A 19,610-nucleotide genomic window follows, 5' to 3' on the forward strand; every position below is an offset into this window, starting at 1 on the left:
GAGGCGTGTCTGTGCTGAAAGGAATGATTTACATTTAAATGATCATTTAAATACGGCACGGCTATTTCATTGCATTTGTCACCTGGTTAAACTGCATTGCGGTTGTGAATAGTGTGAATGTGCCACTAAATCTGCAAAAAACAAACTGGTTTGATATCTGGGTAAATCATTATTCAATTCAGTCGGTACACAGCTTTGTCTCTGGGTGAGGTTTGGGATTGGAAAAGAGCTTTTTGTCATTTTACTAAATTACACTTTTTGATGGTTTGATGAAAACAGCTCTGCTGGAAAAACAGTAGAAACCCTAAAGAAACCATCACAGAAATGTTAATGGTTTCCATTAATGAACGCTTTTTCCATTTAAACCAATACAAAATTCCTTTTTGTAGTGTGTTTTGAGCATTATTTCAATAGGATAAAGCTCCCTGCTGAAAAAAATCAATAGAAACCATTAAAGAAGTTATAATGGTTTTAATGGGATTTGTATAGGTTTTAATGGAAACTGTAATGGTTCTACTGGTATGTGATGGATTCTATTGGTGGGATGTTAAATCATACTGGAATAATGCCGAAAACACACTACAAAAAGGAATTTTGTAAAGCTTTTAATGGAAAAGGCTATTGGGTTGTAATGGTAACCATTAGAATTTCTGGGATGGTTTCTGGGTTTTACAACCCAATAGTTTTTCCATTAAAACCATTACAAAATTCCTTTTCGTAGTGTGTTTTTGGCATTATTCCAGTAGGATGTAACATCCCACCAATAGAATTCATCACATACCAGTAGACAACATTACAGTTTCCATTAAAACCAATACAATTCCCATTATAACCATTAAATCCATAACATTTTCTATTGTGTTTTAGTCAGGTTCTTTTGTTTTTTTTCTTCTTCAGCATGGAGGAATGAGTGCACAGGTGCAGTTGAGATCGTAACTGTTGGTGAAGTTCCTTCATATAAAAGGTGGTCAGCGACCCCTCCACAGGGAATTGCGACTAAATCTGAGCTCTTTTGTCCATCGTGAGGCCGTCTGGAGAACCGCAGAGCCGTACAAACCTGGTTAGTTTCTCCTCTTGGCTGTAATAACCTCTTTTGCTCTTTGCACCTCAGGTGTTTGACATTTCAGAAGAAATAAATCCAGAACCAGATGTGTGCAATGAACTCTTGTTTTTCTTTGCTGGGGTGGTTGGACACGTGAAAAGGTTGCCAGAACAATTTCTGAGGAGGTTTTCAGCTTGAGGACTTAAAATTGCACATCTTGCACCTGCCGATGAATACAGGTAGAACACATGCATTTGGAATTGCGGTGTGCATTTACAGACTTTGTAATTTTCTGTGTGTTGTCCATGATAAAATGAACATTTCATAATCCATTTACCCTAAAATGAATATACTTTTTTTAGCTTTTTCACCCTCATTTCATTCTAAACCTGACTTTTTTTCTGCAGAACACAAACGAAGATATTTTGAAGAATGTGATAACCAAACAACACTGAACCCCATTGACTTCCATTGTACGAACATAAAACCACTGAGACATTTCTCAAAACATCCTATTTTTTGTGTTTCACAGGCAAAAGACTGCGACTCAAGACTTGTTTTATTTTATGGACACGTAAAAGTCACCTATGGCTAGGAAAGCTTTCACTAGTGTCTCTTGAGGAGACCGTAGTCAAAAAATGCCACAAAAGCACCATTATCACATCGGAACACATCTGTGAGATGATGGGGACAGATGGTTATGTCTGCGTCAAGATTCAGGCAGATTGTTTCAATCCTTTACCAGATTTGAGGGCTTGAGCGTGGCTGATGCTTGTTAAGCCTGTTGTCCTTTTGAAACCAATTTTGCCGTCTAAGAGCTTCAGTGCCCATGCCAACATACAGACGGCACACTCTACCGGCGTCACACCCCGGTCTGGGTTTGGCTCAGGCAGGATTATGACGCCACTTTCACTGCTCCCGGTCACCGGGATCAGCAGTCGCTCAACACCACAGCGCTGCATATAATCCCATCTGGCGCTGCTCGAGAGAAAAGGATTTCAGGGCCGCCGTGAGGATATTGAGAAAGAATAGGCCTGTGGACATATCGCTCTGCCTCACAAATTGAGAATAAGATTGTCAAATCCAAGATCCTTTGCTTGCAATATGTAGATTTGGTTTTGTCTGTTGATCCAATGTGTTAAAAAGTATTTAGAATAATGGTTGAACTGAGGGTAAAGTACTTCAACGTCAGTGGTTGTCAGATGGTTTGTTTCAGTACCCAGATGCAAAATTCATATTTTTAAGACAAATAACTTTTTACAGAAAATCATTTAAAGTAGGCAGGACGAGCACAGGTTCAGGTTGCAGTCTCTAGCGCCATCTAGTGACTGTAACAAAAAGAATCACATTTTCAGCTAAGCATTTGAAAAACAAACTGCACACTGACCTCAATCCCAATGATCTTACTGTCAATCACTGAGTCCGTCGAACACCCCCCCCCCCCCTCTCTTTGCAGAGTCACTTGGACGCACAAAAACAAATATGTCTGATGTCTGATGAAACAACAAAAACATGCAGGAAATTATGACTTCTGTTGTAAGTATATGAATATAGATTCTATTCTCTTCTAATAGCATTATATTTGTATTTGTCCTAAAACATTGGCTTAGAAAAAAAAACAATATTTTTATGTCGAATGTGAACGGGATGTTACTCTTTCCTTTAGGAGATTTTTGTGTTTCTTTAATATCATTAATAAATATTAATAAAGGAAAGATGAAGTAGAGATGCTGAAGTTATAGATTATATATCGTGATGTAGACTGTACAGTATGTTTGTGTGTTGGTTAAATCTACACCACAGATTGTTTGACTATGGAAATATCAAACAAGGAACGGACCCCCAGTCTGTGAAAACCCAGCTAATGTGTTTTTTTGTGATTTACTTTGAAACTATAACTTTGATTTATTTAATATTGACCGAATAAAGGCCATGTCAAAGTTTGAAATCATATGGAAGTGAATGGCTGAAAATGAGATTTGAAGACTTTAGCCTGGTTTTCATAGACTGGGTCACAAATGTTAAACTCTGTTATTAAAATAACTATGTTATTTTAGTGTTGAAAGAAGTGAGTCCAAGTTCTGACACATAATGCATGTAATGTACAGTATGTAATGTGATGTATATTTTTTGTCTGTGTGTTACTGACGCAGGAGGGGTTGACCTGCCAGGATAAAAATGCGAGGATCCATCTGGGTGGCTGTGGCATTCAGCTGGTGTCTAAAAAGGACCTCCTCACCCGCACACCTGCTCTCCATCTGTTAGCAGCACATGCTGGGGAGTCCTCCTCATGCATCACGCTCTCTTCATCCTCCTCCTCCGTATCTTCATCCTCCATGCAGGATCAGACCAGAGCTCCTCCTCAGCCCCCACAGAGAGAGAGAGAGGTAGAGAATTTACCCCCCAGACGGCCTCTTAAACTCGCTCCTTTAGAGCTTCCCACAAAGGTGAGGGAGGCACAGCGTCAGAAGATCAAACTTGTCGAGCAGCGTCCCAGAAAACCAAAGGTTTGTTGGAAAGACAAGTCTCCAGAACGCTACCCACTAAGTATCCTCACCGAACCCCTGAAATCCCAACAGAGAGCGACCGGAGCTGTCAATCAACTCAAACCCGGCTCTGATAGGTCAACGGGAGGCGAGGAGGTGGGACGTGTGGAAAGTAATCCGACAATTAAAGCAAAGTCTCACCCCTCATCTCTCTGCCAAAACAACAGACCAACACAAGTCTACCCGGCACGTGCCCCCGAAAACTCCAGGCAATCAGCTGTGCCGTCCAGGAGCCAGGATGCGGTGAAGAGACGTATGAGGCTGAGGAGAAGCGATCGTCTGGAGGAGGATCAAAGTAAATCCAGCTCATCAACAGGTGGATTATCTGCTGATGAGGGCAAAACAGCCTCAGATGGACCTGGCAAGGGTCAGGGCTTCGCGGAGTGGGCACTGAGAGACACCGGGCACGTACTGGAAAAGACATCGTGGAAACAGGCTGGGGCAGTGGGTAAAGTCGGGAGGATGATGGACGTTGATGACATGCAGGAAGCTGTGCTTTGACATTCTGACCCAAAGAGGAAGCGCGGCACGTGAACACACTTGAACATGGCTGTATGGTGATGTTTACACAGGATTTGGTCTCGTGTTTTGAGTAGAAGAAAGCACAGAGGAAGTTCACATCTGTGCATTAAACCATGTATTTAAATAATATCTGTGGATTAGATAATCCACAGCTAGCCGTGCGTTAAAGGATTTTAATGCAGGATTATCCCTTATATATATTGTGTATAATATACTATATCTGTGTGCTGTGCATATTGATTTTGTATTTGTCGCGTCGGGTGGTTCTTGGCCTCCGCGTCGTGCATTAAAACCCTTTATTAAACGGTCAGTTCTGGTCCTAGATTCTGATTGGCTGAGCCGAGTTATATATAAGCCGTTACAAAAAACCCTGATTTATAACGGCTGACCACATTACTTAGCCTAAGCATCATTTTATTTACTTCATTTTATGAAACTTTGCAACGCATATGGAATAACCATTTTATAAAAGCATAAGCCCCGTGAAGCAGTGGGTTACGTAAGGGATAATCCTCAGATAGCCATGCGTTAAAGGGTTTTAATGCATGATGTGGAGGTCAAGAACCACCCGACGCGAAGTGGAGGAAAATCCTTTAACGCACGGCTAGCTATGGATTATGCCGTTTATACCATTGTCATTTGCCAAGTTAAATATTTTATTGATGTTTACAGTGAAATTTTTAGAGCAAACAGGTGAAAATTACAGTGATTTTGTCAGTTAAATTTCAAATGTAATCAAACTTACTGGAGCTACCTGTGCGTTAAAGGGTTTTAATGCACACCTTCCAGCCAATCAGAATCGAGTATTCAAAAAGACCATGGTATAAAGTGCATTTTATAACAGCTAAGGGGGTTTTAGGCTCTCCGCTTCGCGTCGTGCTACGCTCTAAGATGTTATAAAATGCACTGTAACCCACTGCTTCTTGGGGCTTATTGCTTTATAAACGCACGGCTAGGTGTGGATTATCCCTTACATATATATTGTGTATAATATATGTCTGTGTGCTGCTAATATTAATTTTGTATTTATAAAAACACATAAATGCAGGTATTTAAGAGAAACATAAAACATAACAATGAATAAACATTTACAAACCATTTAAATTACTGGTAAATATCAAGAAAGGCATGTAAATATTTACTAAATATGTATACATGTATGCGTTTATAAATACAAAATAAATATGCACAAACACAAACTTTAATCTTGATTAATCATTTGACAGCCCTAGTTTAGCATGACATTTATTGTTGATAAAATGCTCTTTAAACAGCGCTGCAAGAACGTTTTTGATAACTTTGAGAGAACCTTTATAGAACGTTAGAACAAAAGAACATTCCCTGTTAGCTTAGTTGCTGTGAAGTAGAAATAATACTATTAGTATTTTTCTGTTTTACATCCAATAAAAATGTGATGATTGTTCTCGTTCTTTTTCTTTAAACATCACAGCACACTGTTACACTCGTACACCCTCTCAATGTTCCAACTTGTCACACTTCTAAACCGGCATCTGTGCCAAACCATCAGTTGTCCCACCGAACTAAAGTTAGCGTGGCCTCCAGCCACATTCTCCCCCTTACAAAGGTAAAAGATGGAAATAGATCCGCGACACTTCCTTTCTCCAGAGCTTGTTTTATTTCAACAAGTTTCTTCCTGTTCGGTTTTACTGCTTGATGTTTATTGTAGTGTGGTACGCTTGTTGATGTGTTTTAGTGTGCGTAAGGATGGGGTTTAGGGAGTATGGAAAGTGTGTGTTGTGCTTCTGTGTGTAAAGTGAGTGTCTATGCGTGTCTGGTGAAGTACTCTGTGGTTGAGAGGTCCAGATGGCATGAAGTGAGAAAGTGAAGGAAGAAGATGGAATGTCTTCTGAGACCTGCAGGATATCCGACATGTTCAGTTTCAGACAACATGAAGGTCAGAAAAAATAATGTGTAAAATAAAGAAAAGAATAAATTAAAAACAATAATAAAAAGGAATAATAACAATCAATCACAATCAAGCCAAACAGATATTGATTGTAGGTCATGGTCTTCAACCTTTTTCAAACTAAGAACCTTTTGGTAGACCGGGAGGTACACACGGACACATTTTTTATATAAAAAATATATGAGCTGTTCTATAATCATTATATAATCAGTATAGTCTTACTATGCACTAAACATAAGTTTCTCTTGCATATCAACCTCTTTTTTCCACATCGTGTTATTTGGATCTATACTGATTTCACCCTTACATCATCATTAACACAAGCGGCAGATGTTTACACCTGTTCACAGTTAACACCAAGGTGAAGCTGACAATCTGATTATGTTGTTTGTTTTACTTCTTTACTTTTATGAAGTTAATCAAATAAACCCAAGGGTTCAAAAACAACAGAACAGCACTTGTGTTTGTCTGCTGCAAATGTACTGCATATTTCCACAGAGGCCAGCAGAAATGATCCGTGCACTATCCATGCAGGACATCAATGCTTCTTATCTGCACCAAAAACACCACCACTTAATTTATAGCTATAAAATTGATTTCAAACGTAACCCACCCATCCGCATTTGATCTCCGCCCTGTATGACACGATAACGTTTATAAGAGTATAACTATACTAACCATACTATAAATACAGAGCTGAAAGGTTGACGCCACGTCGGCACCATGGCAACCCATCAGCCGCCCAACTTTTGATGGCCTGGTGTTGGAAAGGCCTCTGTCTTCAGCCATAGAGACGAGAGGAGAGAAGAAGAAAGAGACGACGAGGAAGAAAGCGACGAAAATATCCCGGAAAGTTGGTCTATAATTGGCGCAGTCTGTCAGAGCCCTGTTTTATGTGCACAGGGCAGGGCAGCCGTCTGAAACCCAACACTTACTGTGGATGAGCCGTTTCTCCACCCTCCCACCTCGCAGCAGAGGAGAGCGAGCTCCACATCACTCCATATCACTGCTCCGAGCTCTGAGGATTACCTGTGGAAAGCTCACCTGGAGTTTGATTGGGAGCAGGATGCTGTTTTGATAACTGGTGTGTACTCTTCTGGAGGAGGAATATCTTCTCGTAACGCCGGACAGCACAGGTAAGAGTGAGTTTACTTTTCTGACCCAAGAACATTTGAATATATTTCATTTCCTCAACGTGGTTCACAGCTGGTTTTGTTTCAGGACACGGATTTTACATTGGACACCAAGTGGTGACCCGAGACCAAACACATTGTGGTCAGTTTTAGGTTTACCCCTGCTAAGCAAGCAAGTGTTTATCTAATGTAGTCTGTCCCAATGCTTCGTTTATTTACTTTTGTTTATGATTTTTTTTCATAAGGGTATGTCATGTTACCTGCATGTTGGCATCGGCCTCATTTGGGAACGGTAGCTTCTATCAAGTGACATGAGCATTTTGTCCTTTCTTTAACAGGTTTCTAAGCATATTTCGTTGGCTGTTTATGCTAAGCTCAATTTGCATTTTATAGTTTACCTTTAGCATGGTTTTTGTTACCTGCTGTCCAGACCTGTGACCCGTTGTTTGGTCGTGACCCCATCAGTAGAGAAGCACGGGTCCTGTTACTCTTTTAGATCCACAGCTTCGGCTTTGTGCTAGTTTGTTTGTAAAGTGTTCGGAAAAGTACGGCTGTTTTTCACATTTCATCTACAGGAAGAGTGAAACTCTGGTTTGTTCATCTGCAGTTTTCTCCCAGGCTGATCGTTTGCACAGTTTTGGAGCTCGGCCCCATGCGAGGCCTCTAGTGTGTTAGCTGAGATATCCGCACTGAAAGTGCTCAGTTCCTCGACAGGAAATGTACCTGTAGAGGATTTCAAGGATTAAATTGCCTTTTGAGAAAAATAACAAAGTGTTTTAGACTGGACTGATCTGGGCTAGTAAGCCGTAAGTTATTCTAGGCTACAGGCTGGTGTTGGTAGCCAAACGGATACTGGTTGGAGGTCGGGAGTCTTTAATCAACTTCTTGGTGGAGAGACAGATCACGGGGTATAAAATGTGTGTAATATTCATAAAAAAACATACAAAAAATAATTTCCTGTTACTGTATAATTGAGTTTTGCTGGTCACTTCTGTGAAACACAAAAGAAGATATATTTTGAGAAATGTTCAGTGGTTTTGTGTTCATACTATAGAGTTCAATACTACCCAATGTTGTTCCGTTACAGTCGTTCTTCAAAATATCTTCTTCCGTGTTCTGCAGAAGAAAGTGAGTGAATGTAGATTTGGGGTTAAAAAACGATGAAATAATTTGGTGAGCTATCCCTTTAATGTATGGAAACATTTAAACTTTTTTTAGGTTACGTTAACTTATATTCAACTCATGTTTCTTTGGATTTTTTTCTATCTGTGCGTGAACTGCACATTTCACGTGAGCCGACGTCTCTGACCAGAGTTTTTGACTACCAAACTTAGCAGTAAACACAGGGTCTGAAAATAGAACAGGGTGTTCACTTCCACAGACATTTCAGTTTTTAAAGAGTTTTGCAAAGGGTTAAATAGTTGAAAATGAAACAGGTAATTTACCTAATAGCTTGACCAAAGCTGAAAAAAACAACGAGGCCTTTAAATCTCTGGACCGCCTGCAAAAAACAAGACAGACCGAGCTCTGTTACCCATAAGCCTTTGCTTCTCCATCCTTTGCAAATGTACAGCCCATCTAAATGTCTCCCAAAATGTGTTAGGAAAAAAGATTGTTTGTTGACCGTCCAATTTTTTTTAGATACAAATTGCCACATCATCAAGGCTCTGCGAACCACAATTCAATGTGTTCCTATGATGACAGTGAGCCACTGTACTCCTCTGATTTAAATAACAACAAATAGGCCTACTACTACTTTGTCTTTTTGGTGTTTTAATACTTTTTCTGTTACCACACTTTGTTAACTGTTACACATTTGGGTCAAAAAGGGAGAAACCCGGAAAATGTTTATATTTGCCCCAACCCAGCATTTAGCGCTAAAACAACCCAGCATAGGTTAATTTATAACCAAACCGTTGGGTTTGTCCCTCAACGCTGGGTTGAAAATAACCCAGCATTTTTGCAGAATGTATACTTTACTTTTGTATTATTATATGGTATGTGGCTATTTTGTAAAGTATTTCACTTCGCATACATGCTATGACTTTTGTTAATGTTTCTATACTGTATCTATCATACTTAATTTCTTACATTCACTCTAAAAAATGCTGGGTTATATTATAACCAGTGTTGGGTAAAAAAAGGGATAAACTCAACTGTTTGGTTATAAATTAACCCAGAATTTTTTTTATATTTGACCCAACAATGGGTTAAAACAATCAACAGGATGTCCCCTTTTGACACAATGCTGGGTTGAAATTAACCCAGCGTTTTTATAGTGTGACATCACCTGTGTGAAGAAGCATTTGGAGCATCTAGATGTCCAATCCATCAGTAATTTTAGTGTTAATCGCACAGAATCATGTCTTACAAGAAAAATAAAATAATAATTATATTCTTTACAAAAATTATACTATGTTTGAACTTTGACGCACTGACATTATTTTTAATGACAGTTAAGCACATTTTTTGTTGCAATGAATTTGACATATTGTATTTTTATTAAGAATAAATTATATACAGTTTAATTTAAATCCAGAAGCTATAGGCCTTGCTTGAACACAGGGGTGATTTTGGGATTTTCATTTAAGGGGGGCTCAGCCCCCAATGAGGGTATAATAGTAAAAAATAAAAATAAATAAATAAAATAAACGTTTGACTAAAAGGGTAGGATGGTAAACTTATTGCAGCATTCCACTGTATTGCATAGATGGATATAACATTTGAGTACTAAACCAGCCAAATACGAATACAAAACCAGCGCACACACACACACGCACATGCACGCGCGCACACACACACACACGCACACACGCACACGCGCACGCGCACACGCACACACACACGCACACACGCGCACACACACACGCACACACACACACATTCGGATTGAAGAACACGCTGAAAGACATGTAGGAGCCGAAGTCTGTACAGTTTATGGAGAATCGTAGATTTTTTAGGGGGGCTGAGTAGAAATGTTAGTTGGGCTAAAGCCCCCCTAAAAATGGCCTAGCGACACCCATGCTTGAACAAGTTTACATTTTCATGAACCAGACATATTTATGAGAACATTTCATCTCGTTATCCTCTCAAACCTGGCTGTTCAAACTGAAACTTGTACAGTGTACCAGGATTCATGTGGGCTTTACGTCTGAGAAATGTTGTCCAGCTGACAACCAATGAGAGTCATACATCACTTTCTAATCATTCAATATTACTCAGCTCCCTGTCCCTCATGACTGATCACCTCACATCCACAGGTACAACAACTTGATGATCTTCACACCTTAGCAAGAACATCACAGAACAACAGTGGAGGAGATGGAGTTTCGATTTGGGTTCAGGATCATACTGGTCCTGACCACACTGGCTCTGACACTATTTGGAGGAGGCGTTGAAGCACAAAGGGCAGGTGAGGTCACATGCTATCCTAAATATAAACCTGCATACACAGTAAAAAAAAAGAATATAAATGTGAGGCTTTAATGATCTGAAAATATTTTTATCAATACTTTATGAAATGTGTGTTAATTTGGTGTCAACATTTCACTTACCGTGTTGAATTTCTTGCATTGATTTTTGGCTGATCTCAATGCAATGTATTCTAGGATTGCCTTCTGTGAAGGATATGTACAACGATGGCTCACAATTTGGCCAAAACAAAGTGTCCTGAGAAGAGATATGCACAGTATAGATACTACGTTGTCCGAACCTCTGACATCTTGGGACAGATAAAATTTGTATCTATCTATAGGCAGAATAAATGAAATCCAACTTTTTGGAATGACCTACATGTCAGGATGTATGCTGCTTCTGTTGGTCTGAACAAAGTGATTTTACTATCATGACCTCTGACCACTGTCTCCGTTTAACTTTCAAGTTCTAATTCTGACTTTCTAGACTATGGTGCACATAATAGTTTTGAATTCTCTGTAGAGTTTACCCAACTGAGCCATGGTACGCTGACAAAAACACAAACCTCAAAAATCTGTGGCTAAACACGGTTTCATTCATAAACACAATGGCTTTCCTGTCTACACAGTCTGTAAAATTTCATGTGTTTGTACTCAGGGTGCAAGAACGTTCACTATGACCTGGTTTTCATCTTGGATACCTCGTCCAGTGTTGGCAAGGAAAACTTTGAGAAGATCCGTCAGTGGGTAGCAAAACTGGTGGAATCTTTCGAAATAGGCGCGGATAAAACACGTGTGGCCGTCGTCCGCTACAGCGACCGACCCACCGCCGAATTTAACCTGGGCAGGTACAAAACCCTCGAGGAGGTCAAGCGTGCCGCTGGAAACATACGCTACCTGGGTGGGAACACCAAGACTGGAGACGCTATAAGTTTCACCGTCAACAACATCTTCACGGAGAGGACGGGAGCACGGCCCGCCGCCAAGGGCTTTCAGAAAGTGGCCATCTTGGTAACGGATGGCAAGAGTCAAGATTACGTTCTGGAGCCGTCTGTGGCGGCAGCGGCTGCTGGAGTCAGGTTGTTTGCGTTGGGGATCGGAGAGGCCCTGAAGGAGGAACTGGAGGAGATCGCCGCCGAGCCCAAAAATGCTCACGTGTTCCATGTGACGGACTTCGACGCCATTGATAAGATCAGGGGGAGGTTGAGGAGGAGACTCTGCGAGAGTGAGTAACAAAAATGCTATAGACACCTTGTTTAATAATGTTTAAGATATCTAGATTGTATTTTCTGTTTTTTACATATTCTTTGTTTTAGAGAATGGCATCTACCTTAAGGGTTGTTTCTACCAAGCAATGGATGAATTTGTGTCAAAATATAATAGAATTTGATTGGAGGCTCTGTCTTCAACACACAAAAATATCTTGGGGTATAGCATAGTTAAAATATTGCGTATCTAAGGTAAATACAGCAGTTTAGGTGCAAATGGAGATCCAGATTGGCTTGACAGATGTTACTCAAACATGAGTCAAAGTAGGTCCAAACACGACAGTAGCTGGCCTCACAAATGAACCTCTTTGGGCCGGACATTTCTGTGGTTTCTTGCTTCGGCGAGTTTCCGAGTATGCATTCGGAGGTGTAGTAAGTACAAGAGATGGAAACGCTCTGAGCTTGAGTGCTTTTGCAAATCACATTTGCTCCACAGTCGAAGATAAACCTAAAAGAATATGTGGGATAGTCAGAGGAGGCCATAACAAACAACAAGCTTGTATTAAAGTCCATGAATACGGATTCAAAAATATATCAACCTCAAACAACGAGCCATGTGGCCTAGATCAACTGTAGACATGCAAATGATGCTTAGACGTTGCATTCCTTACTAACTTTAGCAGAAAGACACATGGAGAACTTCCGATAACTTTTCCTAACATGTCATTTTATAAAGATTTAAGCAGTTTTTGCTTCTAAAAAATAAGAAAGGGCATAAACCATTGCTAATGGTTTTCTTTTAACATTAACATTAAAACACGACATCTTTATAATGGATAAGATTAACTCTCTTAAAGAGATCATCAAAAATAAAAATGATTTTATTATTTACTGAACCATCACTCCAAACCTGTATGACTTTCAAGATATTTGGAAGAACGTTGGTAACCAAACAACATTGGCCCCCATTGACTTCCATTGTATGAACACGCTGAGGCATTTCTCAAAATATCTTCTTTTGTGTTGAATGATGACAGAATGTTTGTTTTTGGGTAAACTATCCCTTTTTAAAGATAAACTTATAAAATTACCCCTCAACAAACATCTAACATTAATAAAATAAACAGCATAAAAGAGACAGCAAAACAATAACCCTATATACTGTATAATTAATTTCCATTGCAATGCATGCTGGGAACTTGCAAATCAGCAACATTGTTTAGCATAAAATTGTTCATTCAGGCTTTGATAAACTAATTGGAATTACATTAGAGGGAATGTTGTTGGTCTAACGTGTTTTAGATTGAAAATACGTGATTTAGAAAGCCCACTAGATAAATGTGACTGCCTTTTTTAACCGTGTAGAGTGGAAATCTAAATCCACAGTAACCTCCGCCATCAAGAATCATCGCATAGTCAAAACAAGATTAATAAGTGTCAGATAAAGGGGCAATGCAGTCTATCATTGTAAGTGCACTCTTCACTGGTATTTAAAGGCTGAGTAGGCAATCCTGTCCAGAAACGTTTTTTGTCATGCTGGTTGGAATTCTCTTAACATCCTGATAGCAATCAATAAGTAAAGCGAAACATTGGTATTTTTATAATTATAGATCTTCTGTGAAAGGCGTAGGGTCAAAAACGTTGGAGCAATTACTGCCCTCGGTCGGATGGCAATGATACGTCATGTGTACATTTTCAGTCAGCGTATTTTGCATCCCACTGCGCACCCTGTTCACGCAGACATCATACGTCATCAGCGCGCTCATGTGCGATGTGCAGGCAGCGGGACAATGGCGGACAGAGAGCAGGTACCTAGAGATGTCCGTTATTGTAGTAATGTAATTCACTTTGTACTGTAATGTTTTCTCACCGGTGAATGTGACATGACTTCACTGGAACCGATCCAACAGCTTCTGGTCTGTGCGCGCGCTCATGCGTTTTGGAGGAGGCGTGGCTTTGGATGGTGATTCGCGAGAGGGGGGATCGTATGATTGCACTGCTAGCAGGCAAACGTTAGCATTTTCCAAATGATCTACTCTGCCTTTAAAGAGGCTGTAACACAAGCCTTTTCGAATAGCTGATTTACGTCAGACAGCCTTGTGGCAAGATCCTTCAACTTGGCAAAAAGACGGATAGATAGAAAGAGAAATGCATTCTGAACCGTGACCCTGACCATGCTGGGATTCCAACCGAAGACTCCACCCACTTCTGAATGACCCCGCCCACTTGCATGACATCTCACTGCCAGCAACGGGTCTCCTATCAGGTCCAGCTCTGCGATAAACCAAAGTCATCTGGCACCAGCATGGGTTAGAATGCTAGTGGCTAGGAAAAACAAGGCATCTCCAACTCCAGGTTATTTTTGCTCAGGAAATTACAGTCCTGAGCTGATCTGGGCAGCTGGTTTCACTTTTTAATTGATATCTTTCAATATGTTTCATGTGAAAAGATTAAAAGCTGTACCTTATTTAAACGCAGAATTATTATTCTAATTTTGGTGAAAGGGATGCAGAACTGTTATTATACACAAATGCAGAGGTGGGTTCGCTTCATACATCTTGCGTTTTTTCTAGAGAAGGAAAATAAATTTTATGTCCGGAAAGGGCCTTTCTCTATTATCTCTTTCTTCGTCCAAGTTTAATTACTGAAATTGAAATGAATAGATCAAATGAGAACTTAAAATGTCATATTTTGCCTTGAAATTGAGAGAGAGAGAATGTTGGTAACACTTCAAAAATAAAGTAATTAAATGTTGGTAACACTTCACAATAAAGTAATTCAATTAATGAAATGTCAATGCATTAAATGATATGAACTAAAAATGAGCGACATATTTTTTACTACCTATATCAATTCAACGTTAATACAATAACAATTGATCATCTTTAGTATTATATTACTTCACTGTGCATTAAAAACTGAAAATTACCAAACTAAGATCAATAAATTCAGTTTAATTGTTGTTCCTTTTTGAACAATTTTTAATTCATGTTAACTTGTGGTCTTTCCTTAATGTTGAGAAATACCTAGCTTTTAAGAAATACCAAAATTTTCTTTAATTGTGACTTTTTATTAGCGGGCCATTCACGGTCACATTTCAAAGTACAGAAAATACACAGGCCATTTTTTTAGGTGGCATGACATAAATGAAAAATATAAATGATGTTTGGCCAGCAGCTTCATCACAACATGGCAGGGCTTTGGTTCAGTTTGGTGGTTTAACCGTCAAGAACGCCAGGTTTGCAATCTGTGGTGAGATGCTGCTAAACTGAACAGCAGTGGTCTGTAATAATGCTAATTTAGTTTGCTTTAGCATCTGTTTCCCGTTTCCTAAATCTGCTTCTGATTAGACAAATGGCCATTTCAAACACGAGAGAAAACATTAAGCTTGTTTCTCCGCGGACATCTCACCAATATCAAAACCTGCCTGGAGGATTGAGATATGCTAACCAGGAGGACGTTGGATTATTTTGGACTGGATGCAAACAGGACAAACTGGGGCAATTTATATCACACAGTTTAATTATGATTAATACTGACAGTAATTACTTGTCAAGAGCCAATAAAAATATAAATAATGGATCTAACATCCTAAATAACAATGCAAAGCCAGGAAGCGAGTTAGCATTTTAGGACTACCGGTTCCATCACTTCAAAGTCTATGGGTTTTTAATGAATGGGTTTTTGGTAAATCGCCCGAAATGAGGTCTGTTTTAAACAAAATCTCTAAATATTTTCACGTTTTATTCTATGACATAAAACACACCAATGATAACCCGCTTGTGTTTTTTTTAAGCCTTTTTGTGTCTTAAAAACTGAGGTTGCTAACAAGTTGCTAAAAGCGACTACTTCCGTTGGCGGGGACGTTAGACGTCATTGGGCATATAAAGCTCACAAATAATGCAAAATGGCCACAAATCTCTTAAATCATAGATGCGGATTCATTCACCGAGTGATGCTTTCCAGGGAACACATTTTTCTTTCAGATCTTTTTTTATTTGCATGTTCAGTGACAGAACAACAATGCATCATATAGATGAAACAGTTAAAGAGAAACTGTGTATATCAAGTTTGAAAGAGTTGTCGGAGGCTTGGTGGTGGTGACGTTGATATCGAGCGACCTTAAGTGAAGTCTGTTTATAGCATCTTGTTAGCTTTGTACTTCTGCCGACTGTATTTCGGCTTCAAAAGTAACAAATGTTGTGTCAATTTGTAAAGATTATCTTGATAGACAAAACGTGTAAACATCATAAACCTTTGTTAATCACAGAGCTTATTTTTTGCGATCTTCCAAAAGTCTATGGGAAAAACCCATAGGCTTTCAGTCGAGGGAACCAGCGCGGCACTTCCAGGTTAGCCTACAAAAATAGGTCATCTCTGATCCTCTCCATTGCCAAATTTACTGTCAACCCTTTACCAGACTCTTATTTAAAGTGACAGTTCACCCCAAAATGAAAATTCTGTCATCATTTACTCACCCTCTTGTCATTTCAAACCTGTGTAACTTACTTCTGCAGAACACAAAAGAAGATATTTTGAAGAATGTTGGTAACCAGACAGCGGTGCTGGTTAACAGCATTTTTCGAAATATCTTCTTTTGTGTTGTGCGGAGGAAAGAAATTCTGTCATTTGAAATGACATGAGGGCGAGTAAAAGATGACAGAATTTAAATAAATACATTGTCATAATTTGATGTGTTTTAATCTTTTTTAAAAGTGTTATATATCTTAAACACTTCTTTCATAAATCATTAAATGCAGCGTAATGTGCAGTTTGTCCAATGCATTTGACATCTGATGACATTTTGCATGTGCATTACAATTTATATTCAGTAATTTAATACATTTGTATTTAGCAATAAAAAAATTACATTCAACAATTAATACACTTAGTGTAGCTCAATACAGTCATTATTTAATTTCATTCAAGAAATAAGCAAGTGACAAATGAAAAAGGTGCAAAAAAATGTATAAAGTAGCAAAATAAAAGTGGAAATGCAGAATCAAAAGGTTTAGATCTGCTCAGTAGCAGCATCATTTTAGTTTCATGGTCACCCTGTAAATTATAGCCTTTATCCCACAGCTGAAGGTAGTTGCCCTCGGTAGAACGCATTTAGAAAGCACTCGTATGTGCCACCGTTTCAACAATGACGCACGACAGGCTTTTCATTACTTTGTCATTTAGCCAGTCACAGGAAACTCTATATTGTCAAAAACCAGTCTTTATGAACTACCGCATTTATTGCTTGCTTGTCACTTACGTGTACAGTTAATTATTGGGTCAGAAACCGTCAGGCTTAGTGCCTAGTGTAAGATGAGGTGATGTCATTCTTTAAATCACATGGTTGCTAGGATAAACTGGTGACTTTCATATCACCAACCTAGATAATTGACAGCCAAGACACGGATTTAATAGCCTCAAGCTAAGAATGGCAATGTACAAGATCTTATGTCCAGGAACATTTCCTTCTCGGGTAAATCATGTCATGTAAATCCGAGAATTTTCCAACTAATCCAAAGTTGTTTTAGCAATGCAAAGAACTGCCAAGTGTGGTTAGAGGTGGACTTAAATTTTTTTCTTTATTAGGAAAGTTGAGGGTCAGTGAACATGCATCTTTTTTTTACTTGTGCATAGACAACATAATTTAGCTGAACTGTGTCTCAACTGTACTTGGCACACGCAGTTATACTTAAATATACATAAATAGTCAACCAGGTGCTTATTCCTCAACCTTTCTTTATCCCCGGGCGGGAGTGTTTTTGTGGTCGGGAGGGCTGATGTTTGGAGCAGGGCAGGGACACGCGGCAGGGGTGTGGGGTTTTGGGAGAGTATGCCAAGGGCTGTATCAAACAGAGATGTAATTGTGTCGAGTGACCCAGCCTCTGTAAAGTGGAACAGTACGAGGCCGAGGCCACTTAAGCGCTACAAAGCGCTTTTTATAGGAGCGATTAACGAAAATTACAGGGTCTGATCATACATGATTGTCAGGGACGCGATCAGCCGCTGCGGTCTGGCCGTCTGCCTGCTTCATGCCAAGAGCATGTGTGTGGGAGAGAGAGATAAAGACACACAAAAAAAAGACATTAAAATCATGTAATCAATGGTATTGTGGCATCAATTTGTTTAATATTCTGTCATGGGAATAAATTATATGGATTTGTTGTTATGATGAGGGAGTTCAGCAAAACTCCTGAATGTTTAAATGTTTTCCTCGAAATAACTAACATCATATACTTACTTTCATTCCCAAAGGTCCAAAATATTCCAAAATACTCAGTACACATAGGGCTCTATTTTAACGATCTAAGCGCATGGTCTAAAGCCCAGGGCGCAAGTGCACTTAGGACGTGTCCGAATCCACTTTTGCTAGTTTAAGGATGGGAGAAACGGTCAGCGCGCCCGGCGCATGGTCTAAACGGGTTGTCCCGAGTCATGGGTGTGTTTTGGGCAAAACGTACAGTAAACCAGTTAGAGTCTCATCTCCCATTCCCAGGGCTGGACTGGGAAGAAAAATCGGCCCTGGCATTTTTTGTGGTGGCCCTCCACCGAATCTGTCGACGGGGGGGGGTGGTTTGGGGGGGAGGGGTGCATGCATACGTGTCTTTTGCATTCGCGTTGCGTGCATTCGCATTTATAATACGTCCGTCTAAGCGGCCAATGCCAGTCCGCCCCTGCCCATTCCCTTTAAGACCCAGTTGGATTCGTGCCATGGCGGATTAGCTATATACACGGCGGAATTTGCAAGAGCAAAGACTGGGTGCATCTGCTCGTGCGCGAGGTTAAAGAGCGCGAGCGAGCAGACCATCCACAGGACAAGCCGAATTTTTTTTCTTTATCTACACAATAATAATCTTTTACATTGTAATCCATTTATTTTTCATATTTGGGCATGTTTGTGTGCTGATGTGCGTCCCTCTGTATGTAATAAGAAGAATGTACGCGCGTTGTTCACCCGCCTATAGGCGCATTACTAAATCGCTCTCTAAATAACCAAAAACATATTGCGCCAGGTTTGAGTTGATCTATGGCGCAGTCCATTTTCAGTTCCTCAAAATAGCAACGCGCCAACAATGCGCCTGAACACACCTATTTTGAGAACTGCGTCGGGCTGAAACTAGCAAAAACACTTGCGCGGCGCCTTGCGCTGAATTGCGCCGGGTGTACGATAATGCCCATAATCATCATATACAGATGAAGCTGAGCTAATCTACAGTAGGTACAAGGTACAGTTTTTTGTAATCTTGGCATCAGACTTCATTAACAACAAGCAATACGAATACGAAGAGTTCACCTTTATTTGCTCTTCATGTCATTGCTGTTATTTAAAAAAAATACATAAACATATTATTTTTAGTAGAGTAAATATGCAGCTCTTTGTTGAAAAATTATAAAAGCACCACATATCATATCATGTCAATTAGAGATGCACCAATACAAAATTTCTCCACTGATACCCGAGTGATATCTGCCGATAACGATTCTGAATATTAAATGCATATTTCCTAACTTTCTTAATGCTATTAATTCATATAATCATTAATATTGAACATCAAACTGTTGATGTTTTTTAACATATACCGAGCACAAATTCATTATTCATATCGGTCTAGTGTGTAAAATTGCTTTTATCGACCGATACCGATATATCGGTGCATCTCTACAGTCAATGTCTCACGACATAACATTTTTTTAAACACATTTTTGGGGTTTTTTGAATATTTTTATGGAATATTGTTCGTAAATAATGAAGAAATCCCATCGATCTCCTCTCCCTTCTCTCCCGAACAAAAGGCCAAAAACTAAACAAAACAATAACAAC

General features: G+C 39.5%; 2 protein-coding genes across 6 annotated transcripts in view; both read left to right on the top strand.

Annotated features, from left to right (window-relative positions):
- Positions 1-1,622: 1,622 nt before the first annotated feature.
- On the top strand, positions 1,623-5,446 carry LOC130566799 (uncharacterized). The gene is made up of 2 exons (XM_057354581.1): positions 1,623-2,578; positions 3,196-5,446. Exons 1-2 carry the CDS (start codon positions 2,555-2,557, stop codon positions 4,087-4,089), a joined length of 918 nt encoding a protein of 305 aa, XP_057210564.1. The 5' UTR covers positions 1,623-2,554; the 3' UTR covers positions 4,090-5,446.
- A 1,608-nt stretch (positions 5,447-7,054) lies between these two features.
- Positions 7,055-19,610, top strand: part of col22a1 (collagen, type XXII, alpha 1) — a 49,007-nt gene continuing 36,451 nt past the window's right edge. For 2 of the 5 annotated variants that reach the window (XM_057354533.1, XM_057354534.1), the window contains exons 1-3: positions 7,055-7,173; positions 10,431-10,582; positions 11,242-11,808. In XM_057354533.1, coding sequence (XP_057210516.1) covers positions 10,492-10,582; positions 11,242-11,808 — 658 coding nt within the window. In that variant the 5' untranslated portion in view covers positions 7,055-7,173; positions 10,431-10,491. Of the gene's footprint in view, positions 7,174-10,430; positions 10,583-11,241; positions 11,809-13,546; positions 13,600-13,986; positions 14,147-19,610 lie in introns of those variants that run through there. The other 3 variants (XM_057354536.1, XM_057354537.1, XM_057354535.1) reach the window with 2 other exon arrangements.

The sequence above is a fragment of the Triplophysa rosa genome, linkage group LG16 (genome assembly GCF_024868665.1).
Source record: "Triplophysa rosa linkage group LG16, Trosa_1v2, whole genome shotgun sequence".
In the NCBI taxonomy this organism is placed as follows: Eukaryota; Metazoa; Chordata; class Actinopteri; order Cypriniformes; family Nemacheilidae; genus Triplophysa; species Triplophysa rosa.

Excerpts from the sequence above, each read along its gene's own strand:
- LOC130566799 (XM_057354581.1), top strand. The coding sequence starts at position 2,555 with ATGCAGGAAATTATGACTTCTGTT. Across the intron at positions 2,579-3,195 it reads AGGAAATTATGACTTCTGTT|GAGGGGTTGACCTGCCAGGA; the intron begins GTAAGTATATGA and ends TTACTGACGCAG.